The sequence below is a fragment of the Brienomyrus brachyistius genome, unplaced genomic scaffold (assembly GCF_023856365.1).
Source record: "Brienomyrus brachyistius isolate T26 unplaced genomic scaffold, BBRACH_0.4 scaffold51, whole genome shotgun sequence".
Classification (NCBI taxonomy): Eukaryota; Metazoa; Chordata; class Actinopteri; order Osteoglossiformes; family Mormyridae; genus Brienomyrus; species Brienomyrus brachyistius.
The window spans coordinates 1,481,897-1,499,355 of NW_026042326.1; the positions used below are offsets into that span (position 1 = coordinate 1,481,897).

The window sequence follows — 17,459 nt, forward strand, 5'->3', positions numbered from 1 at the left end:
ATATTAAACAGCACAATGAACACAAGTGGTGTAGCGAAAAGCTAGATGGAAATCTTAATGATCATTAATGATCTTAATGAATGGTACTGATTGGCCTTGCGGTGTCACAGTATTCTTCTATGTCACTCTTTAAAGCTCTCTTAGAAACCCCTGTCTGCAGACTGTACAGGTAGAATATTCTAATGCAATTATTGTATATACAGGAATTGTTTGTACTATTGTGCAGACTTCCAGTGCCTGGAACAAGTCACCACAGAATTTACTAGTATAGTGTTGTATTATTTGAGTAATCAGTGCCTCATGAAAACTAAAATTAAGTTAATTATGTGAGCTGGTGTAAAATTGAGAAATGCATGGAATGGCTAAGGTGGCCCTGAGGAGAGGGTTGGACTCTGAGGCAATGATCACCTAGGTATCTGACTAGGTATCAATGACTTTTCAATAACTGATAAATTCGAAATCGCTTATCCTACTGGGTTGCAGGGGGTCCGGAGCCTATCCCGGAAGCAATGGGCACGAGGCAGGGAACAACCCTGGATGGGGGGCCAGCCCATCGCAGGGCACACTCATACACCATTCACTCACACATGCACTCCTACGGGCAGTTTAGAGACTCCAATTGGCCTCAGCATGTTTGTGGACCGTGGGGGGAAACCGGAGTTATTGTAATATCAAATGGGTTAATTTTTGAGCAATTAAAAAGTCTTAAGCATAAAGTAGTCTCATACTCTCTCTGTCTCTCTCTCCTTATATATATATATATTTATATCATATGTCATGACCTGCTCATTTGATCCTCCTGTGTCCCACGTCCCCTCATTTTCCTTGTGTGAATTCCTCATTATCAGCTGTTTCCTGTTTTGCCATTGTATATTTTAGTCCGAGTCCGAGTCCAATTCCCTAGGTCTGTCACTGAAGTGTGTCCTGAGTTGTTCCTTGTTGCTCGCTCCTGTGTGTATATATATATATATATATATATATATATATATATATATACGCACAAACACACACTAAAATGCAGAACACAATTACAGGAAAGCATTTACTCATGCCACACCCCAGCACACACACATATGGTATAGATTATTATATTGTACATGTAGTAAGCCAACTCTACCTGACCTGCATGCCCGTTACAGTGAACAAAACTACAGCTAAAAGCGGCCCTGGGGACCAACTTGTTTCTCCATTATAAGCAAAATTCCGTTATATGCAAGCCCACTATATCCAATGCTTTTTCTGCATGCTTTTAAAGGCGCATGGCCAGGACCAGCGGACCTCATCCGTTATAGACGATATACCGTTATAAACGAGTCCCTCATTAACGTCGTGTGGAATCTCTACTTTTACCAGCTGTTCTATGTTTCCTGCCATTAGTCTTGTGTATTTCAGTCCGTGTTCGAGTATGTTTCCCCAGTCCAGTCATTGATGTTGCGTGTTTTGATGTCCTGTATTAGAATTGATTCCTCGTCTCCCTGTTCCTGCTTCCGCGATCTCAGTCGTGACAAAAACAATCAAACAATCAAAACTGTAAGATTATTATTTCCCGGCCCCCTGGCATCTGCTTTGTTTTATTTATTTATAACCAAATATAAGCTGAAAATGCTCACTGGTTTTTAATAACTCCCTGTTACTGCAGTAGGGATTTAAAAAACACTTTTCTGCATACCAGAAATTTTTTTTTAATTATTAATTTCAAATAATATCACTTGAATTTGAAAAGTATATACAGTACTGGACACAAGTCTTAGGCATTCAAATAAATGGCTTAAAGCAAACCGAGGGGCATCCCAATCATTCCATATTTTTTATTAAAATTCACTACCAGCTCACATAATTAATTTCTCAGTTAAATGACCTAGTGAGGTATTTAATTATCTAAAAATAGTATTCTACTGGTCAAGTCAAAAATTACATTGGTGTATGGTGTCCCTGCAAGTACAGGGGTTTTGAAACAAGAGGGGGTTGAAATGGTAAGACTTTAATGAATATCTATCTATCTATCTATCTATCTATCTATCTATCTATGATCTGATAATATAATAATATAAATAAGTACTTAAATAATATAGTTTTTCATCAACATCATTTAAGTAAAGTTTTCTTTGACTGCCTAAGACTTTTTTACAGTATTGTCTGACCAGTCGGTCAGAATTTTATGGTTCATTGCACATGTTTCCATGTGGATCACACGATTATTAAAGGATACTTCTTTATGTCAGTGGTAGCCAACTAAAGGGGGACCCACCACTTGACCTGCAGAATATACTGTGAGGTTGGACCCCCCTCATTTTACAAAATATACTGTGAGGTGGAGCCCCCAAAAAGCCTACCATTGTGATTTGGTCATTCGTCACGGTGTTTTCTTTGTAATAACAAGTCTTACTGTAAAAAAAGGTTGGGCACCACCGGTTTAATATCCTGTATATTATTCAAACCCGCAAAACCCAAATGATGGCTTTGATAAATATACTGAGTACTGAAATACAAAAAAAAACCTGCAGTCCCAAAGCCCTATATAACATTACTGGCCACCCCTCTCCTTTCTGAAATATTTATTTATAGGAAACATTCCATAATACTGTTCATAGATATAAAAGAGAATTCCCATAACTTTAAAAGCATAAAAGGCACTTTGAAAACAAAATCTTATTTGACTTCTGACTCATCATGCAGGGAAAAATTGAGACATTCTGTATTTATGCATGACATAGGTACATATTTTTAAAGCGTATTCATTTTTGAAAGAAATAACTATAGGAAAGATGGCAAAAGTGAAATAGATTGCCTAAGAGGACAGCTTTGGCTGAAATGTGAAAGTGGTCAAACATATGCTTCAAATGACACTGCTTTAAGGAATAAACTTCTTGCTTTCTTAAATGTTCAGTGCTACTACAGTTGCATGGAAATATCTGTGAAAATGAGTTTGTTTTTTTTCTTCTTATGAAGGATGAAAGCCACATTCTGTCTTTCTCTGGTGTGGCCCATCATTCAGCTGCTTTTCTTAGCCTCTTCAAAGACGATGCTTGATGCCCAGCACACAGATTATTGCCCTCCAAATTCAATGTGTTGAGACTTTGACTGCGTCTTGCATGTTGAATGTCTAAACCACAATATCAAAGCAGATCTTTATCACAATTTGTATGCATTAACATGGTATTCCAGGTGTCCTGGGTCTGCTCTGGAGCCTTCAATGGCAGCTGAGACTCTTTTTCCCATTTCTGCTCTATCTCAGCTAGAGGAAAGGAAAAAGGATGTGAACACTTCAGGGATTAAACGCCTCTGATAGCTGCTGCATATCATGTAAAGGATGTGAAGACTATAAACTGTCAGAATGGTACTTTATGGACTGCAGGTTGTTATACTTGTCTTTATAAACCTCCCTGGAGAGTGTTTGATTGATGGTTATTTTCATATGTGATATATGCTTGTTGCACAAGATCTTCTGCTTCCTCAGCTCTGCATCTGACAGCAGTACCATGTGCATGTGAATATATCTGTTATTCATTTTCATTCCAGATAAAACTGTTAACTTAGAAAAAAATAAGATAAAACTTGATAGAATATGACAATGAATTGCAACTAAGTAATGCTTCAAATCTGCAAATCATAAAAAATTTACAGTTTTGGACTCAGTTTGCTGAGTATAAGATGTATAAGATAAAGCAGAATATATGTTACTATGAATGATTTGTTTGCCATAAATTAAGCATGTTGTAAAAGGATTTAATAATTAAATTAGATTGCATCATTTGTATTTAATTTTTTATTTCTTATATCCCAAAGAACTTTAGTTTACATTTACCTCTCTAAAAATGTGACTTATAAGACCTTTGCATTGTTAGCACAATGCCCTTCTTACTGAGCTACAGTTATGAGCAAGAAATCATGTAAGTTTTAATAAATTTGAAAACAATAGAATACATTTTTGAACTTTGGTTATAGAAAGTTGTTCACTTCTGACCAACTGTTAATCCATTAAAAGTTCCATTAGCATTAATAAGCATCACTGTAGTAACACAAGTGAACACAATGAGCTCAACAGGACGAACGTGATTACCCCCGTGTATGGATGATGCAGTGTTATATAGTGTTACAGCTCAGGGTTAAATTCTCATTTTCAAGATCTTTTGACCATGATTGGTGTTATTTCTGTAACCTGCTGTTTCACATGTAAAACAGCTTTAGTTCTTTATCTTTTTTAATCAGTCAAACATATCCATATTAAAAAAGAAATAAATCACATCAGTGACATGATCCTTCTCTCACTTTCCTGTTTCTCACTTCTTCCTGCTGGCTTTCTTGTGTTTATCATCCACTTTTGCTTGGCCTCTCCCAGCTCCTCCTTCAACCTCCGCTGTTGGCCTTCTGGCTGCTGAATCTGCAGCCGGCGCCTCCCTACCATTTTCATCCTGGCGCGGCATATCTGTTGGCCCTGCAAGGAGGATCACACCGCCAGCATAAAGTCCAATTTCTGCATGAATGACTTTCTCAATCATAGCTGCAAAAGGAATTAAACAAGCTGCTTTGTACTAAAGACAATCGTTCATATCAAAGACTACCAACTTGCATAGTATTAATCAGAGTGCACTGGCTGTATTTATTAAGAAAAAAAAATAGAAAATTTGAATGCTAATCTAAATGCTTTCTTTTCCTAGGACAGACACGTTGAAGGCACACTATAGTGTCCCTTATTATCTTTTGTCCTCCAAAGTCAAAGTGTTATACTGTAGTTTCCTGCATAAATCCCAAGTTCCTAATTAGGAAGTTAAATCACAAATGCAGGTAATAAAAATTTATCACAGTGATTTTAATTACTGCTCTATTTGGAGGCGAGCTGCACGTGAAATATAATCTTTAGCATCAAACCATTCATTAGCAACTCATTTTTTTTGGGTGCATCACATGCATCTTTTACGTTATTAGCCAAAGATGTGAACCAACTATAGAAATAATATACTGAAATAACTGGTAGAAAAATGGTCAAAACAAAACAATGAAAACACACCAGATAATAACGGTAGAGTTGGAAAAACGTACTGTAGCTGAGCAGGGGGGTGGTGCCAGCATCTGGCGCCCCCTGCTGCGGCCTCTCCGGCATATTATCGATCTTGTATACCTTGATCTCAAAGGGCGTCTTAAGAGGCAAAGTGTGATCTGACCTCTGGCTAGTGAATTTTCTGCCGAGGGACAAAATGTTGGGCATGGGAGCTGGAATTAGCCGTCGCCTCTGACTGCCTGGAACAGAGGTACATAGGAACAGATTATGATTCAGTCATGCAGACCAATGACCAATGTGGAATGTAGTAGTATTATCCAGCTTTAAACAGATACAATAACAGGTTGGCCAGAGTGATACTTTTATTGCAGACACAGGAGCAGTAAGTATTATTCAATGATATATTACAACAGGAAAGTACAGTTTAGTGCCCCCGAACTGCTATAACAGTCATATAATTTATGCAGCACTGTCTGCACATTAATGCTATCTGTGTCTGCTCCAGATATATAAAGGATATACAGACGCTCCTCTACTTATGAACTTGCAAACTTTCAGACATACAAACGAAGAGCACTGAAAGTCCAAATTGTGCTTGTTGGGCTCCCATTTCCTGTCCACAACATCAATTTCTTTATAATAATAATTTATTGATCCACATGGGGAAATTATGTTTACACCTCCCTCAACTTCCTCTTTATAAAGTAAGCTATCTGCAAAGGGTAGTCATCTGTTGAGGCACCCAGGGAGGTGGGGGTTAAGGGTCTTGCTCAAGAACTGCCAGATGTACTGAGGCTGGGTTTGAACCTATGACGTTGTAATTACTATACAGGCATACAAGCTTAGCCCACGGAGCCACACACCACCCCCAATTCTGCCTAGTACAACTTCTGGCTGCTATTCCCACTACGCAGCAGCGTACCGCACGTACTCCCAGCATCCTAGTTCTTTGTACTGGCGTATACCCTTAAAATGATGTTGAATAATGAGTTACGAACATGTCAAGTTACAAGCAGCTTACGAACGTGACTCATTCGTAAGTAGAGGAGATTCTGTATATACAAATTAAAGGAAACATCATAAACTTTATTCAAGTCTAAAATATGATGAAAAGTCTGCGTATGTATAATTGCTCTTAAAGGACACATCCTACATGAAGCATTGTTGGGACTTATAAGTTAAAAATGAACAGTTTGCGGGCAAATGTCAATGCAGTTAAAATAAACAGTGAATTCAGTCAAAAGAGCAACTTGCTGGATGTATATAGGTAGGAAATGATCCTGCCCACCTAAAGAGGGAAGTATTATTGATTTGTATGTTTGGCATCAGCTTTGCATGCCCAGTAGAAGTATTTACTTAGTCAGTTACAAACAAGTCCTACTTTAAACCAGTTCGTGTTGTGGCAAGTCTGAAGATCAAAACTATGATACATATGCTTTGAACAAAGAAAAGTTGATTCAGTGGGTAGCACTGCTACCTGACACAATTTGTGTGTGTGTGTGTTTGCAGTTTTACTCTGTTGTACTTCTTCTGTTCATCCTAGATTCTTCCCTCAGTGCAAACCCATGCGTAGAGGTGACTCAGCATTCACATACTGCTATAATATGCATGATGTACACATGCCTTATACCCCATGCTCCCCTATCCAACTACCCCCCACACACATACACACACACATTGTGTCATGCCCGGCTCGGCCGCTCCTCGTGTGTGCCACGCCCCCTGATTACCCACGTGTATTTCCCTGATCGTCTCCAGCTTTGTCTAGTTACTTTGATTAGTCCTGTGTATTTAAGTCCTGGTCTCCCCGGTTTCCCTTGTCCGTTATTGATGTTGGTGAGCGTCTTTTCCCGTGTTCCGTCTTGCCCGTTCCTGTCTCCAAATAAATCCCCGTTTTCCCCGTATCCCGCTTGCCTGCTTGCTCTTTGCACGCTCACTCTGCCCGACGATCGCCCGCGTTGCCAGCGAGATCGTGACAGAATGACGGACCACAAGAAGAAGCGGAGAAGGCAGAAGAAGCTCCCTGAAGAGCCGATCCGTCTGGGCGCCTGCTCGCTCTCCAGCCCTTGACTCCCTCAGGAGGAGGAGCTCGTCCTGGGTCCCGACCTGGGACCGTACGGTCTGGGACCCTGCTCCCTGGCGAGGCTCTGGGCTCCGAGCGAGGATGAAGAGGACGAGCCCTTCATCTTCCCGGACCCAGAGTCCCTCCCTGCGGAACAGCTGCCGCCCCCCAAGCGGTGCGATAACCGGCCCGAGCGGCTGACAACTTGGGGAGGGTGTAAGGCGGTGAGGGACGCCATCCCGCGAATACCCCGCCCTCTTAAAGGGGCCACGCCCGTATCGCCCGCAGCCCTCGCCGACAGGTACTTCACCCTCCAGGGACTGTACTGGAGGGTGATGGGGGGAACCGGCCCCACAGGGCCCCCAAGAGGGGGAAAGGCTCGCTGCGCAACTGGGGCAGGATTTCACCTCTTTCTCTCCAGACTCCCCGTATTCAGATCTGGAGAGGATGGCTGAGGAGCTCCGGAGGCGCCCCCTCCGCCTGCAGCAGCTCCAGAGGCGCCCCCTCCGCCTGCAGCAGCTCCAGAGGCGCCCCCTCCGCCTGCAGCAGCTCCAGAGGCGCCCCCTCCGCCTGCAGCAGCTCCAGAGGCGCCCCCTCCGCCTGCTGCCCCAGTTCCTTTCACTCTAGTCCCCGAGGTGGTCCCGGATGACTCCATCTTGGCTCCTCCCTCTTCGGAGGTGGAGGAGCTGGAATGGGACCCCTCGGGGACAGCACTTGTGACTCCTTGTCCCTCATCCCGGCAACGTCGACCCTGACCTGGGGTCAGCCTGTCTGTGTCCTGCAGGGGGAGGGGGCACAGACGCAGGGCTGGGGCTCGGTTGGCGCCCGCGGGTCCTGGCCCTCCGGATCGACTGTTGCCTGCGGGTCCCACTCCGGTGCCTCGGCGCCCTGCCTCGCTGCCCCCTCCGGTGCCTGGTCTGTCGCCTGGGGACTCCCCGACGGCGGCTCCTCGGTCGCCTGCGGGGTCCCCACCTTCAGCTCGTCGGAGGACGTCGCCGCCTGCAGCGGCTCCCCCCCTCGCCTTGCCTTCGCCCAGCCCCCTTCCAGCTCCCTCGTCCCCTTCCCCGGTGCTCCCTCCTGCTCCCTCCCTGGCCCCTCCGCGGGTCCCTCGCCCTGCCTCCTCTGCCCCTCCGAGGTCCCCTCCGGCTCCGGCCTCCCGGCCGCCTGCGGCCCCTCCGGCTGCCGCCCGTCGCCCGCGGGGTCTCCCTCGGGCTCCCCTTTGTTCCCCCGCCTTCTCTCCCTTCTCTCCTGCCCTGGTCCCTCCTTCGTTTGCTTCCCCTTTCTTTGTCCCGCCTGTCTCTGCTCCCCCTCGCTTTGTTCCTCCCGTCTCTGCTTCACGTCCTCCTGTGTTCCCTCCATTCACTCCTGGCCCTTGTGTCCCGCCTGTGCCCTCTGTTTCGCCCTTTCTCGTCTGTCTGTCTGCTTTCCGGCCCTCTGTCAGGTTTTGTCCTTTGTCTTGTCCCTCGCTGTGTTCTGTGCCTCTGTCTCGTTCCCGATCCCGCGTCATTGATTCTGTTTTTGTTTTTCAGGTCCTGTTTTGCCTCGTCCGGTCCGTCGCCCCCTTCCTTGGCGCGCCCGGAGAAGCGCGCCTTTGGGGGGGGGTTCTGTCATGCCCGGCTCGGCCGCTCCTCGTGTGTGCCACGCCCCCTGATTACCCACGTGTTTTTCCCTGATCGTCTCCAGCTTTGTCTAGTTACTTTGATTAGTCCTGTGTATTTAAATCCTGGTCTCCCCGGTTTCCCTTGTCCGTCATTGATGTTGGTGAGCGTCTTTTCCCTTGTTCCGTCTTGCCCATTCCTGTCTCCAAATAAATCCCCGTTTTCCCCGTATCCCGCTTGCCTGCCTGCTCTTTGCACGCTCACTCTGCCCGACAATCGCCCGCGTTGCCAGCGAGATCGTGACACATTGGATATGTGTGCACAATTGTTTCCTTTTCTAGATTTGTGGTTATGTATGTTAAAACTGATACAAAGAAATTCTAATTTCAATAAATAATTTGATCAGCTTGCTGTCCTCGTAATTACAGACAGTCCTTGGGCTACGAACATCCAATTTACGGACAACTTGTACTTATGGACAGACTGCCATGAAGTCTATTACATAAAAAATTTTATTAAAATACAATTGTTTGTAATAACAAACACATGTAAAACTTTGTGATGCTTGTAAAAACATTACATGGCCTCAGCAATTCGTTGGCTCAACATACAGTGCAGCACCGAATTACTTTTACTGTACAGCATAATGTCACGGGAGATACGCTGCGATCGCGGGCAGAGCGGCGATCGAACGGGCAGGAAGCAGGCGGACAGGCAGAAGTCGGGGTAAACCAGGAATTTAATAACAGGACCGGGGATCTCACGCAAACAAACATCAATGACAGACACGGGTTAGTACAAATCAGGAACTTAAATACATGAAACAAGGCAGCAGGAAACAAGACACGACTGGGCACGATCAGGAAATCACACGTGGGTAATTAGGGGGCGTGGCACACACGAGGAGCGGACGGAGCGGGCGTCACACATAATAATAATAATAATATTTTTATTAGGGGGTGGCATGGTGGTGCAGTGGTTAGCACTGTTGCCTCACACCTCTGGGACCCGGATTCGAGTCTCCGCCTGGGTCACATGTGTGTGGAGTTTGCATGTTCTCCCCATGTCGTCGTGGGGTTTCCTCCGGGTACTCCGGTTTCCCCCCACAGTCCAAAAACATGCTGAGGCTATTTGGAGTTGCTAAATTGCCCATAGGTGTGCATGTGTGAGTGAATGGTGTGTGAGTGTGCCCTGCGATGGGCTGGCCCCCCATCCTGGGTTGTTCCCTGCCTCGTGCCCATTGCTTCCGGGATAGGCTCCGGACCCCCCGCGACCCACTAGGATAAGTGGTTTGGAAAATGGATGAATGGATGGATGGATATTTTTATTATAATTATTAACGAAGGGTACTGTGTTGTTGTTTTTCCGACTTATCTACAAATGTGACATAAAGACAGATTTAGGGAACAGATCTCATATCTTGGGAACTGCCTGTTCCCAGTTCCTGTTTCAGTTCTAATAAATTAAATCATATTGCTTTACAAGGCTAAAGAGATTCTCAATTAATATGATCACTGTTATATTGTAATTTATGTAAGGAATCTACCAAACTGCCCAAACATTTTCAGAAAGGGACAGTAATTCAAAAATGAAGAGCATTTGTTCCATAATATTTGCATCTGCAATGCTGAGTTCTTAACCTTATGAGTCAAACTCTGCATAAATATTTTCCAGTAGGATGTTTACTGAAGAAAGCAGGGATTGTGTCATAAAATTTGTTTGATAATTAGGACATCCACAACTGAATAAATTAAATGAATATTCTGAAAATAAAATTGTGATAATGAAACTTGCATCTGTGATGTTTTGTGGTGGTGCAGTGGTTAGCAGTTCTCTTAGACTTCTGGGAACAGAGTTTGAGTCTCTGTCATGGTTCCATTTGTGTGGAGTTTGCTTGTTCTCCCCACAGTCCAAAAAACAAACTAAGATTAATTGGAGTTAGCAAATCACCCATGTGAGTGCATGGTGTGTGAGTGTGCCCTGTGATGGGTTGGCAGTCAATTCAATTCAGTCAGTTCTCTGCCTTGTGCTCATAACCTCAAGCACAGTATCCAGACCCCCCTGTAACCCTGAATAGGACAAGTTCAGAAATTGCATGGAAACTTGCATCTTCATGCCATACCCTCACCAATCTGACCAGGGGTGTGTTTACCATACAGTGATCCAAGTTACTGGATCGATGTTAATGATGCATCGTACTATGTTACCTATCATCCGAAGTACAACTGTTTCCCAAAACAGTAGTTTGAACTACGATAGTTTAAACCACAATTATTGTAACTGCCATGGTTCCAGAGGTGATTGGTCACGCAATGGGTTACATAAGAATCTAAGACATTTACAAACAAGAGGAGGCCATTCGGCCCATCAAATTCGTCTGGGGAGAACTTTAATAGCTCAGAGTTGGTAAAATCTTATCTAGCTCTAATTTAAAGGAACCCAGGGATTTAGCTTGTGCTACACTAGCAGGAAGACTATTCCATACTCAAACTACACGCTATATAAAGAAGTGCTTCCTCAAATTCATTTTAAAATGTTCTCCCACTAATTGCATAGGTTGCAGGCAAAAAATCACAAACTTTGTAATATTATTTCTAAATACGACACTTGTGCCGATATTAGATTATTAATTTATTGCGTAAGTCATATAACACCAATAATAATATTAAACATTCAAAAACAGCACTAGTGTCATAATATGATACTTGCATGATGCTTCTTCCATCCATCCATTTTCCAAACTGCTTATCTTTCTGGGTCATGGGGGGTCCAGGGCGTAACCCAGAAGCCATGGGCACACCATAGGAAACAACCCAGGATGGGGGGCCAGCCCATTACAGGGCACACTCACACACCATTTACACCTATGGGCAATTTAGTAACTCCAGTTAGCCTCAGCATATCTTTGGACTATGGGGAGAGAAACTGGAGTACCCAGAGAAAACCTCACGACAACATGGAGAACATGTAATCTCTACATACATCTAACCCAGGCGAAGATTCAAACCCTGATCCCAGAGGTGTGAGGCAACAGTGCTAACCACTGCACCACCATGCCGCCCAATGGTGCTTTCTATAGAGGAAAAAAAATAAAACTATTAGCTATTTGGCTACAATGTATTTCATGACATGGATTACATTACTGTTCATATAGCCTAATAATGGCTCAGTGGAAATGATGGGTGGTTACCATGGTATTCCAGATTTATCACCTACATAACCCTGGGATCATATCCAAGCACCAGTGTGTTTTTATAATCCTTTTTCATATTACAAGGAAAGCCCTCACTGATAAAAAAGTGATAAAATTTTTCTAACAATTAATTTGCCCGTGTTTTATTTGCTTTCCTTATGATTTTTCCTATTTAATACTAAGCACTGAATGATAAATTGTTTCAGTATCATCATGATGTGCGCTTGCATAATAATCATATTGCATGTGTTAGAACTGCTTTGTGTCTGCTGACACAACTCGCGACAACACCGCCAACTTACTAGACATACTCTTTGTTAGATATCTTCTATTTGGCAGTGGTTTATTTTGGGTAATTTCATCTCCTTTTTGGTTTTATAATTTATATTGCAATATTACTTGATGTGATATTGTGGCATCTTAATCGTGCAGCTCTGAATATATATTTATCTATGTAATGAATTCTACCATATTTTCGAAGGTTCGTTCGAACTATGGTTTTGAGAATCACCTGTGTCGTTTAACAATGGATCGCACTATGTAAGTTTGCAACCTCTTTACCTCCATAGTTTTAACTATGGTTTGGGAAACTCCTGCATCATTCTTGCTTACTTCCAAATACACAAGTTGTTAATGTATAATACAGGCCAGAAGTTTGGGCCCACCCTCCTATTTTTTTTTAAATATTAACGATACACCGCTTTTTCAAACTTTTCTTACAAAAAAATATTAGAAATACTTAGAATAAATGTAACTGACTGATTTTGAAGTGTAATGTAGGCATTTACTGTGCATTGTAAGTGCAATTTAATGAATTAAATAATTGCTGTTCATCATAATAACCACCCATTGCCTTTAACACAGCACTACAGATTCACAACGTCCTTTCCAGCAATTTTTGGAAATAACTTATGTCCAAACCCTCTCAGCAACTTTTCAAGCATGCAAACAAATCTGTCTCATTTGCTAGACACTCATTTTAAACTTGCTGGTCCAACTCGTCCCATGGAAACTGTTGCTTCATGTCAACCTTTTTCTCTGTAAATAGTAGGTCACTCCATGCTTTGAATCATTTAACTTTCTGGCTATTCATCAATGAGAGAACCCTTCTACACTCAAAATTTCCATTTGATTCATTTGTTAGCTGTGCATTTCTAACCATTACAAGCATAAAAATAACAAATATTTCTCAAAAATTCTGACCTATCAGTTGTAATTCAGTAGATCAGAAGATTGAGGAGCAGATCTGGGACAAGGCATACAAGTGGCTATCATGTAGTTTATATAAGATACAATCAAGAGAGGTCAAGAGCAAATCAAGCTCTGACATTAGAAAATAGTATTTCAACACAAAGTGAATGTCAATGTACTAAAAATAGACCTGATATGTCTTCTACAAAACCAGTAATTTCACCCTTTGTGGCTAAATTACAAGCTATAAAATACTGAAAACCAGTTACATTTGTTTTAATTATTTATAATAATTTATAATTTTTTGTACTAAAAGTTTGACAAAGCAGTGTATCATTTGTTTATTTATTTATTTATTTATTTATTTATTTATTTTTATCTGAGAGTGGGCCCAAACTTCTGGCCTGTAGTGTAGTTAGCAACTATACTTTTGGGAAACACACCTCAGGTTCGAAGGGAATGAATCACTATGAATCTGCTTTAAATGCAAGAATAAATGAGTTACATTGAATGGTGGCAATGATGGTGCTTGGCAGAACTCACCATTTGCTCTCTTTTTGGAAAGCTTAGAACTTTTGGTGTGGCTTGGTGATGATTCCCCACTCTCACTCATGGAGCTGTGGGTAGAGGAGGTGCTGCCAATGGCCTCGCTGTCCCGCATCATGCTTTCATAGCCACTGCTGCCTGCACTGCCCCCGCTGTCCCTGCTGTGGTAGAAGAGAGTGGTGCGACCCATGGCTGGGGGCAGCTCCCCACTAAGTACACTGCTGTTGTCGCTGCAGTGACTGCTGCCGTATCGCTGCGATTGCCGTGGAGCCGTGATCTTGCTGTAAGGGGACGGTGGTATGGAATTAATGGACTTGCTGTCGCTAAGGTTTGGAACACTTCTATTGCCATCCCTGGAGCTCCAGAATTGTTTTCTAGGGCTTCCAAATACCAGCTCACTGACACGACTGTTAGCCACCCGAGCGGCCTGTTTGGTACCTGTTGCAGTAGCTCTTTCTTTCAGGCTACTGAAAGCCATTCCAGATGGAGGCACTGATGTCTCATTGATGAGGACTTTACCATTCTGGTTACTTGGACACACTAAGGATTTGACAGAAGAGCTCAGGGGCTTGAAACTGCTAGGCATTGTCTGGATCTTGCGTCCATTGACGCCCATGGTCCTGGGATTGATGCTGCCTCTCATTTGTCCTATTTTGCATGGACTTCCAAGTGTATCAGATTGACAGTCAGGAATATCTGTTGGGTCTGACAATGAGGTCGCAATTTCAGTCTTCTGAATTGAATGACTTAGTTTATTGTGGCTGCAGAAAGCACCACCATTATCTTTATCTTTACAGAGTTCAACTTTGCATCCCCTTGATGCTTGGCTATTAAATTTCTTTGAGGCAGTCTGAGTAGTATGGTATTGTTCAGATTCAGATGTGGGCTCTTGTGTTTTACGATTGCATGCTGTTTTATGTGAGTTGGATGATTTATAGCTACTAGAGTGCTCTTTGTACCATAAGTCAGATTGTTTATCTGAAGCTGATACTTTGAACGCTGAAGATTTTCCTGCTTCCCTGCTTACAGATGTTAAGGCACTAGCAGGCATTAAGATCTGTGTTGGCTGCTCAAAGTTGCTAACTATTGGAGCAATAACAGGGATGTAACCCGGCTTTGAAGGCATATTGTTTTTCTGTCCATTTGCACTCTTCTCAAAGAATGAAAACCTCAGACTTCCACTTCCCGACGAGCTGTCTTGATTCTCTTTGGAATGAGATTTGTAAATAATGGGAACTGTGCCCAGTGGGTGAAGAATGGGAATCCTGCCTCCAACTTTATTTTTCTTACTTCGTGACCTCTCAGAGCCATCAATCACCCTTTGTGATGCAGATGTTGCTTGCCCTCTTCGTGCTCGATTTGTGCTACCGCCCATACTTTGTTTCCTGGAGGAGCTGCCATTCATACTATTCCGGAAGAACTTCCTACCAGAATCTCTTTTTGAATCTGTCACATTGTCCAGTAATAGCCAGGAGCCATTGTCAGGCATCTGTAGCCCATAGTTACTATTGTTGCTGCCTTGGGCAAGTAGTGAGGTAGGTTTGATTTTCCTAGGCAGGTCAGATTGCAGGTTATTTGAGTGCTGCGTAGAGTGAATAATGTTTGCCTTAGTTGCACGAGGTCCTTTGGCAGACACTTTGGTAGACTCTGGCACTTGCATATAGTGACATTTAGTCATGCCTATGGAAGGCTTGCAGGAGACAGTACTGTGCTTATTAGGCTCTATTAAATACAAATCCCTGTCATTCAGTGAGATTTTGACTTCTTGTTGGAAGAGTGAATCTAAGTTGAAAGCATCATCTGGGATAACATAGTGCGGTTGGGGCAAGGCGATAAATGAGGCGTGAGCTTCTTTGTTCTTTAACTTGAGTTCATTGTCTTTATTGATCCTGCCAGAGGAATGTTTACTGCCTGATTTTCCCTGGAAATTTGGGACAGCATTAGTCTTAGGTCCACAAGCAACCACCTGAGAGATGTACTTGTCATATTCATCGTTGATACTTGTGATAATACTGACTGGGCGGGAGTGGAAGGCTAAGGCCTGCCAGGAACAATCACTATGAAGACTCATGAAGCCAGAGGGATGTCCCTGCTCCACCATGCCTCTAAGGGGCACTTCCTCCACCAGAGTGAACACAAGCTCATCCTCACCGTTCAGCTCAACTGGCTGCTGTAGCGTTACCGTTGTCTTGAACATGTCCCTGTCAAAGCACCTTACCTCCACAGGTCTGTGGCTCGCTTGATGACCTACATTCACCATCAGGGAGCCTCTGGGCTCAGTCTTCTGAGATGGATGACTCATGCCTACTGGGGGAGACCTTGTGGATTTTATGGGGCTTTTCTGTTTGGATGGAGTCTGGCGCCTTTTATTAGAGTGGACCTTCTCACGGACCACTGGCTCAGGGTCATGTGACACTATCCTATGTTTAAACATGACAGAATGACTGTCAGAAGCCTGTAGCCTATCCTTGTCTGTATTCACTAGTCTAAAACCAAAAGGTAATCCCCTGTCAGCTCTATCACAGGTTAGTATCGGCCGTGCATGCTGTTCCATGAGGGGGAAGCCTCTGGCTGCTACAAAGTCTCTTGGTGGCAGGGAATTGCTCATCAATAAGGAAGCTTTATTGGCTCTAAGAGAAGGAGCCGCCACCCCGACAGGTTTAGTCATCCTGCTCTCTGTCCCAGGGGCTACCTGGGACCCGTTGTTCCCTCCACAGCCTGTGGGCTTGTCCCTTCCATCCATATAATCAAGATGCTCCTGCAGCTCTGCAAACGTGCTGCATTTGAAGCGGTCTCCTTCCACCAGTGGCAACTCTCTGACCTGCTTCCGGTTCAGAGAGGGGATGATGGGGACGAAGGAAGAGGGGGCCTCGTTTTCGCAAAGCTCCCGGTCTGAGATGACAGCTCCCCCAGGCCCCACATAGATCACAGTGTCATAGGGCTGCTGTCTGCTGGAGGTGTGGTCCCTGTCATACAGCGGCATACTGGCAAACTTTGCATCCAGGGTCACATTTGGCAGGTGAAAGGCTTTCATTTTGGCAGGGTGGAGGATTATACTTTCTTCATATGAGCCTTCCCCAGTCAAGGAGGAGCACTGTGGAAATACAGAAGAGAGCAAGGTATGGTAATGAGCATGCACTGGTACAGCACGTTGCTGCACCCACCATCTCAGGCTTGAGAGCCCAAGTGCAGCCATGCAGTGGGCTATACCTCAGCACTACAGTAGTTTGAATGGAATGAAAGTTCCGGTGGCTGAAGTGCCATTCCTGTCACCAACCCCCAAATTTGCCCTGAAAGTTGGAGAACCTGCTTGCAGGGCTGGATATAGATTAACGTCATACCCATGACGAAGCAATTGCAGATTAAGTGCCTTTGCCCAAAGGCCTAACAGAGTAGAATCACTCCTGGCATTCACTGGATTCAAACCATCAACCTTCCGATTGGTGAAACAGAGCCCTAGCCTGAGCCAACACTCTGAAGAAGGAAGTAAGGCTCATTATTTACTGTGCCAGCAATTTACTGTATTCCCTAAGTTAAGTCTGCTGTAATAAAACAAACAAAAACAATGAAATACAAGTATTTTTTACATGTTGCCTTGTTATCAGGATTTCATGTTTCAAGAGCACTTGTGTTTCAAAAACAATCAAATACTATTCAAATACTAAAAGGTCTACACATTAAGATATACAGATATTTCATCTGTGCTACTGAGTCTGGATGAAGGCTTACAGTAATGATTGTAGACTGCTTTATTATCTGACTCAGCAATTCAGGGAAAAGTGGTGATCTATTATGGAACAACACTTAGGCACATTGTAAATTACAACCAAAATAGAAGAAACTTCTGTTCTAGGCTCAGATTTTCTTCAG

At 43.5% G+C, this 17,459-nt stretch overlaps 1 protein-coding gene across 4 annotated transcripts in view; it reads right to left on the bottom strand.

Moving 5' to 3' along the window:
* Positions 1 to 2,069: 2,069 nt before the first annotated feature.
* Positions 2,070 to 17,459, bottom strand: part of LOC125723784 (kinesin-like protein KIF26B) — a 32,028-nt gene continuing 16,638 nt past the window's right edge. For 2 of the 4 annotated variants that reach the window (XM_049000529.1, XM_049000528.1), the window contains exons 9-11: positions 13,587 to 16,683; positions 5,041 to 5,238; positions 2,070 to 4,435 (exon numbers count right to left, since the gene is read on the bottom strand). In XM_049000529.1, coding sequence (XP_048856486.1) covers positions 4,281 to 4,435; positions 5,041 to 5,238; positions 13,587 to 16,683 — 3,450 coding nt within the window. In that variant the 3' untranslated portion in view covers positions 2,070 to 4,280. The remainder of the gene's footprint in view (positions 4,436 to 5,040; positions 5,239 to 13,586; positions 16,684 to 17,459) is intronic. The other 2 variants (XM_049000527.1, XM_049000526.1) reach the window with 2 other exon arrangements.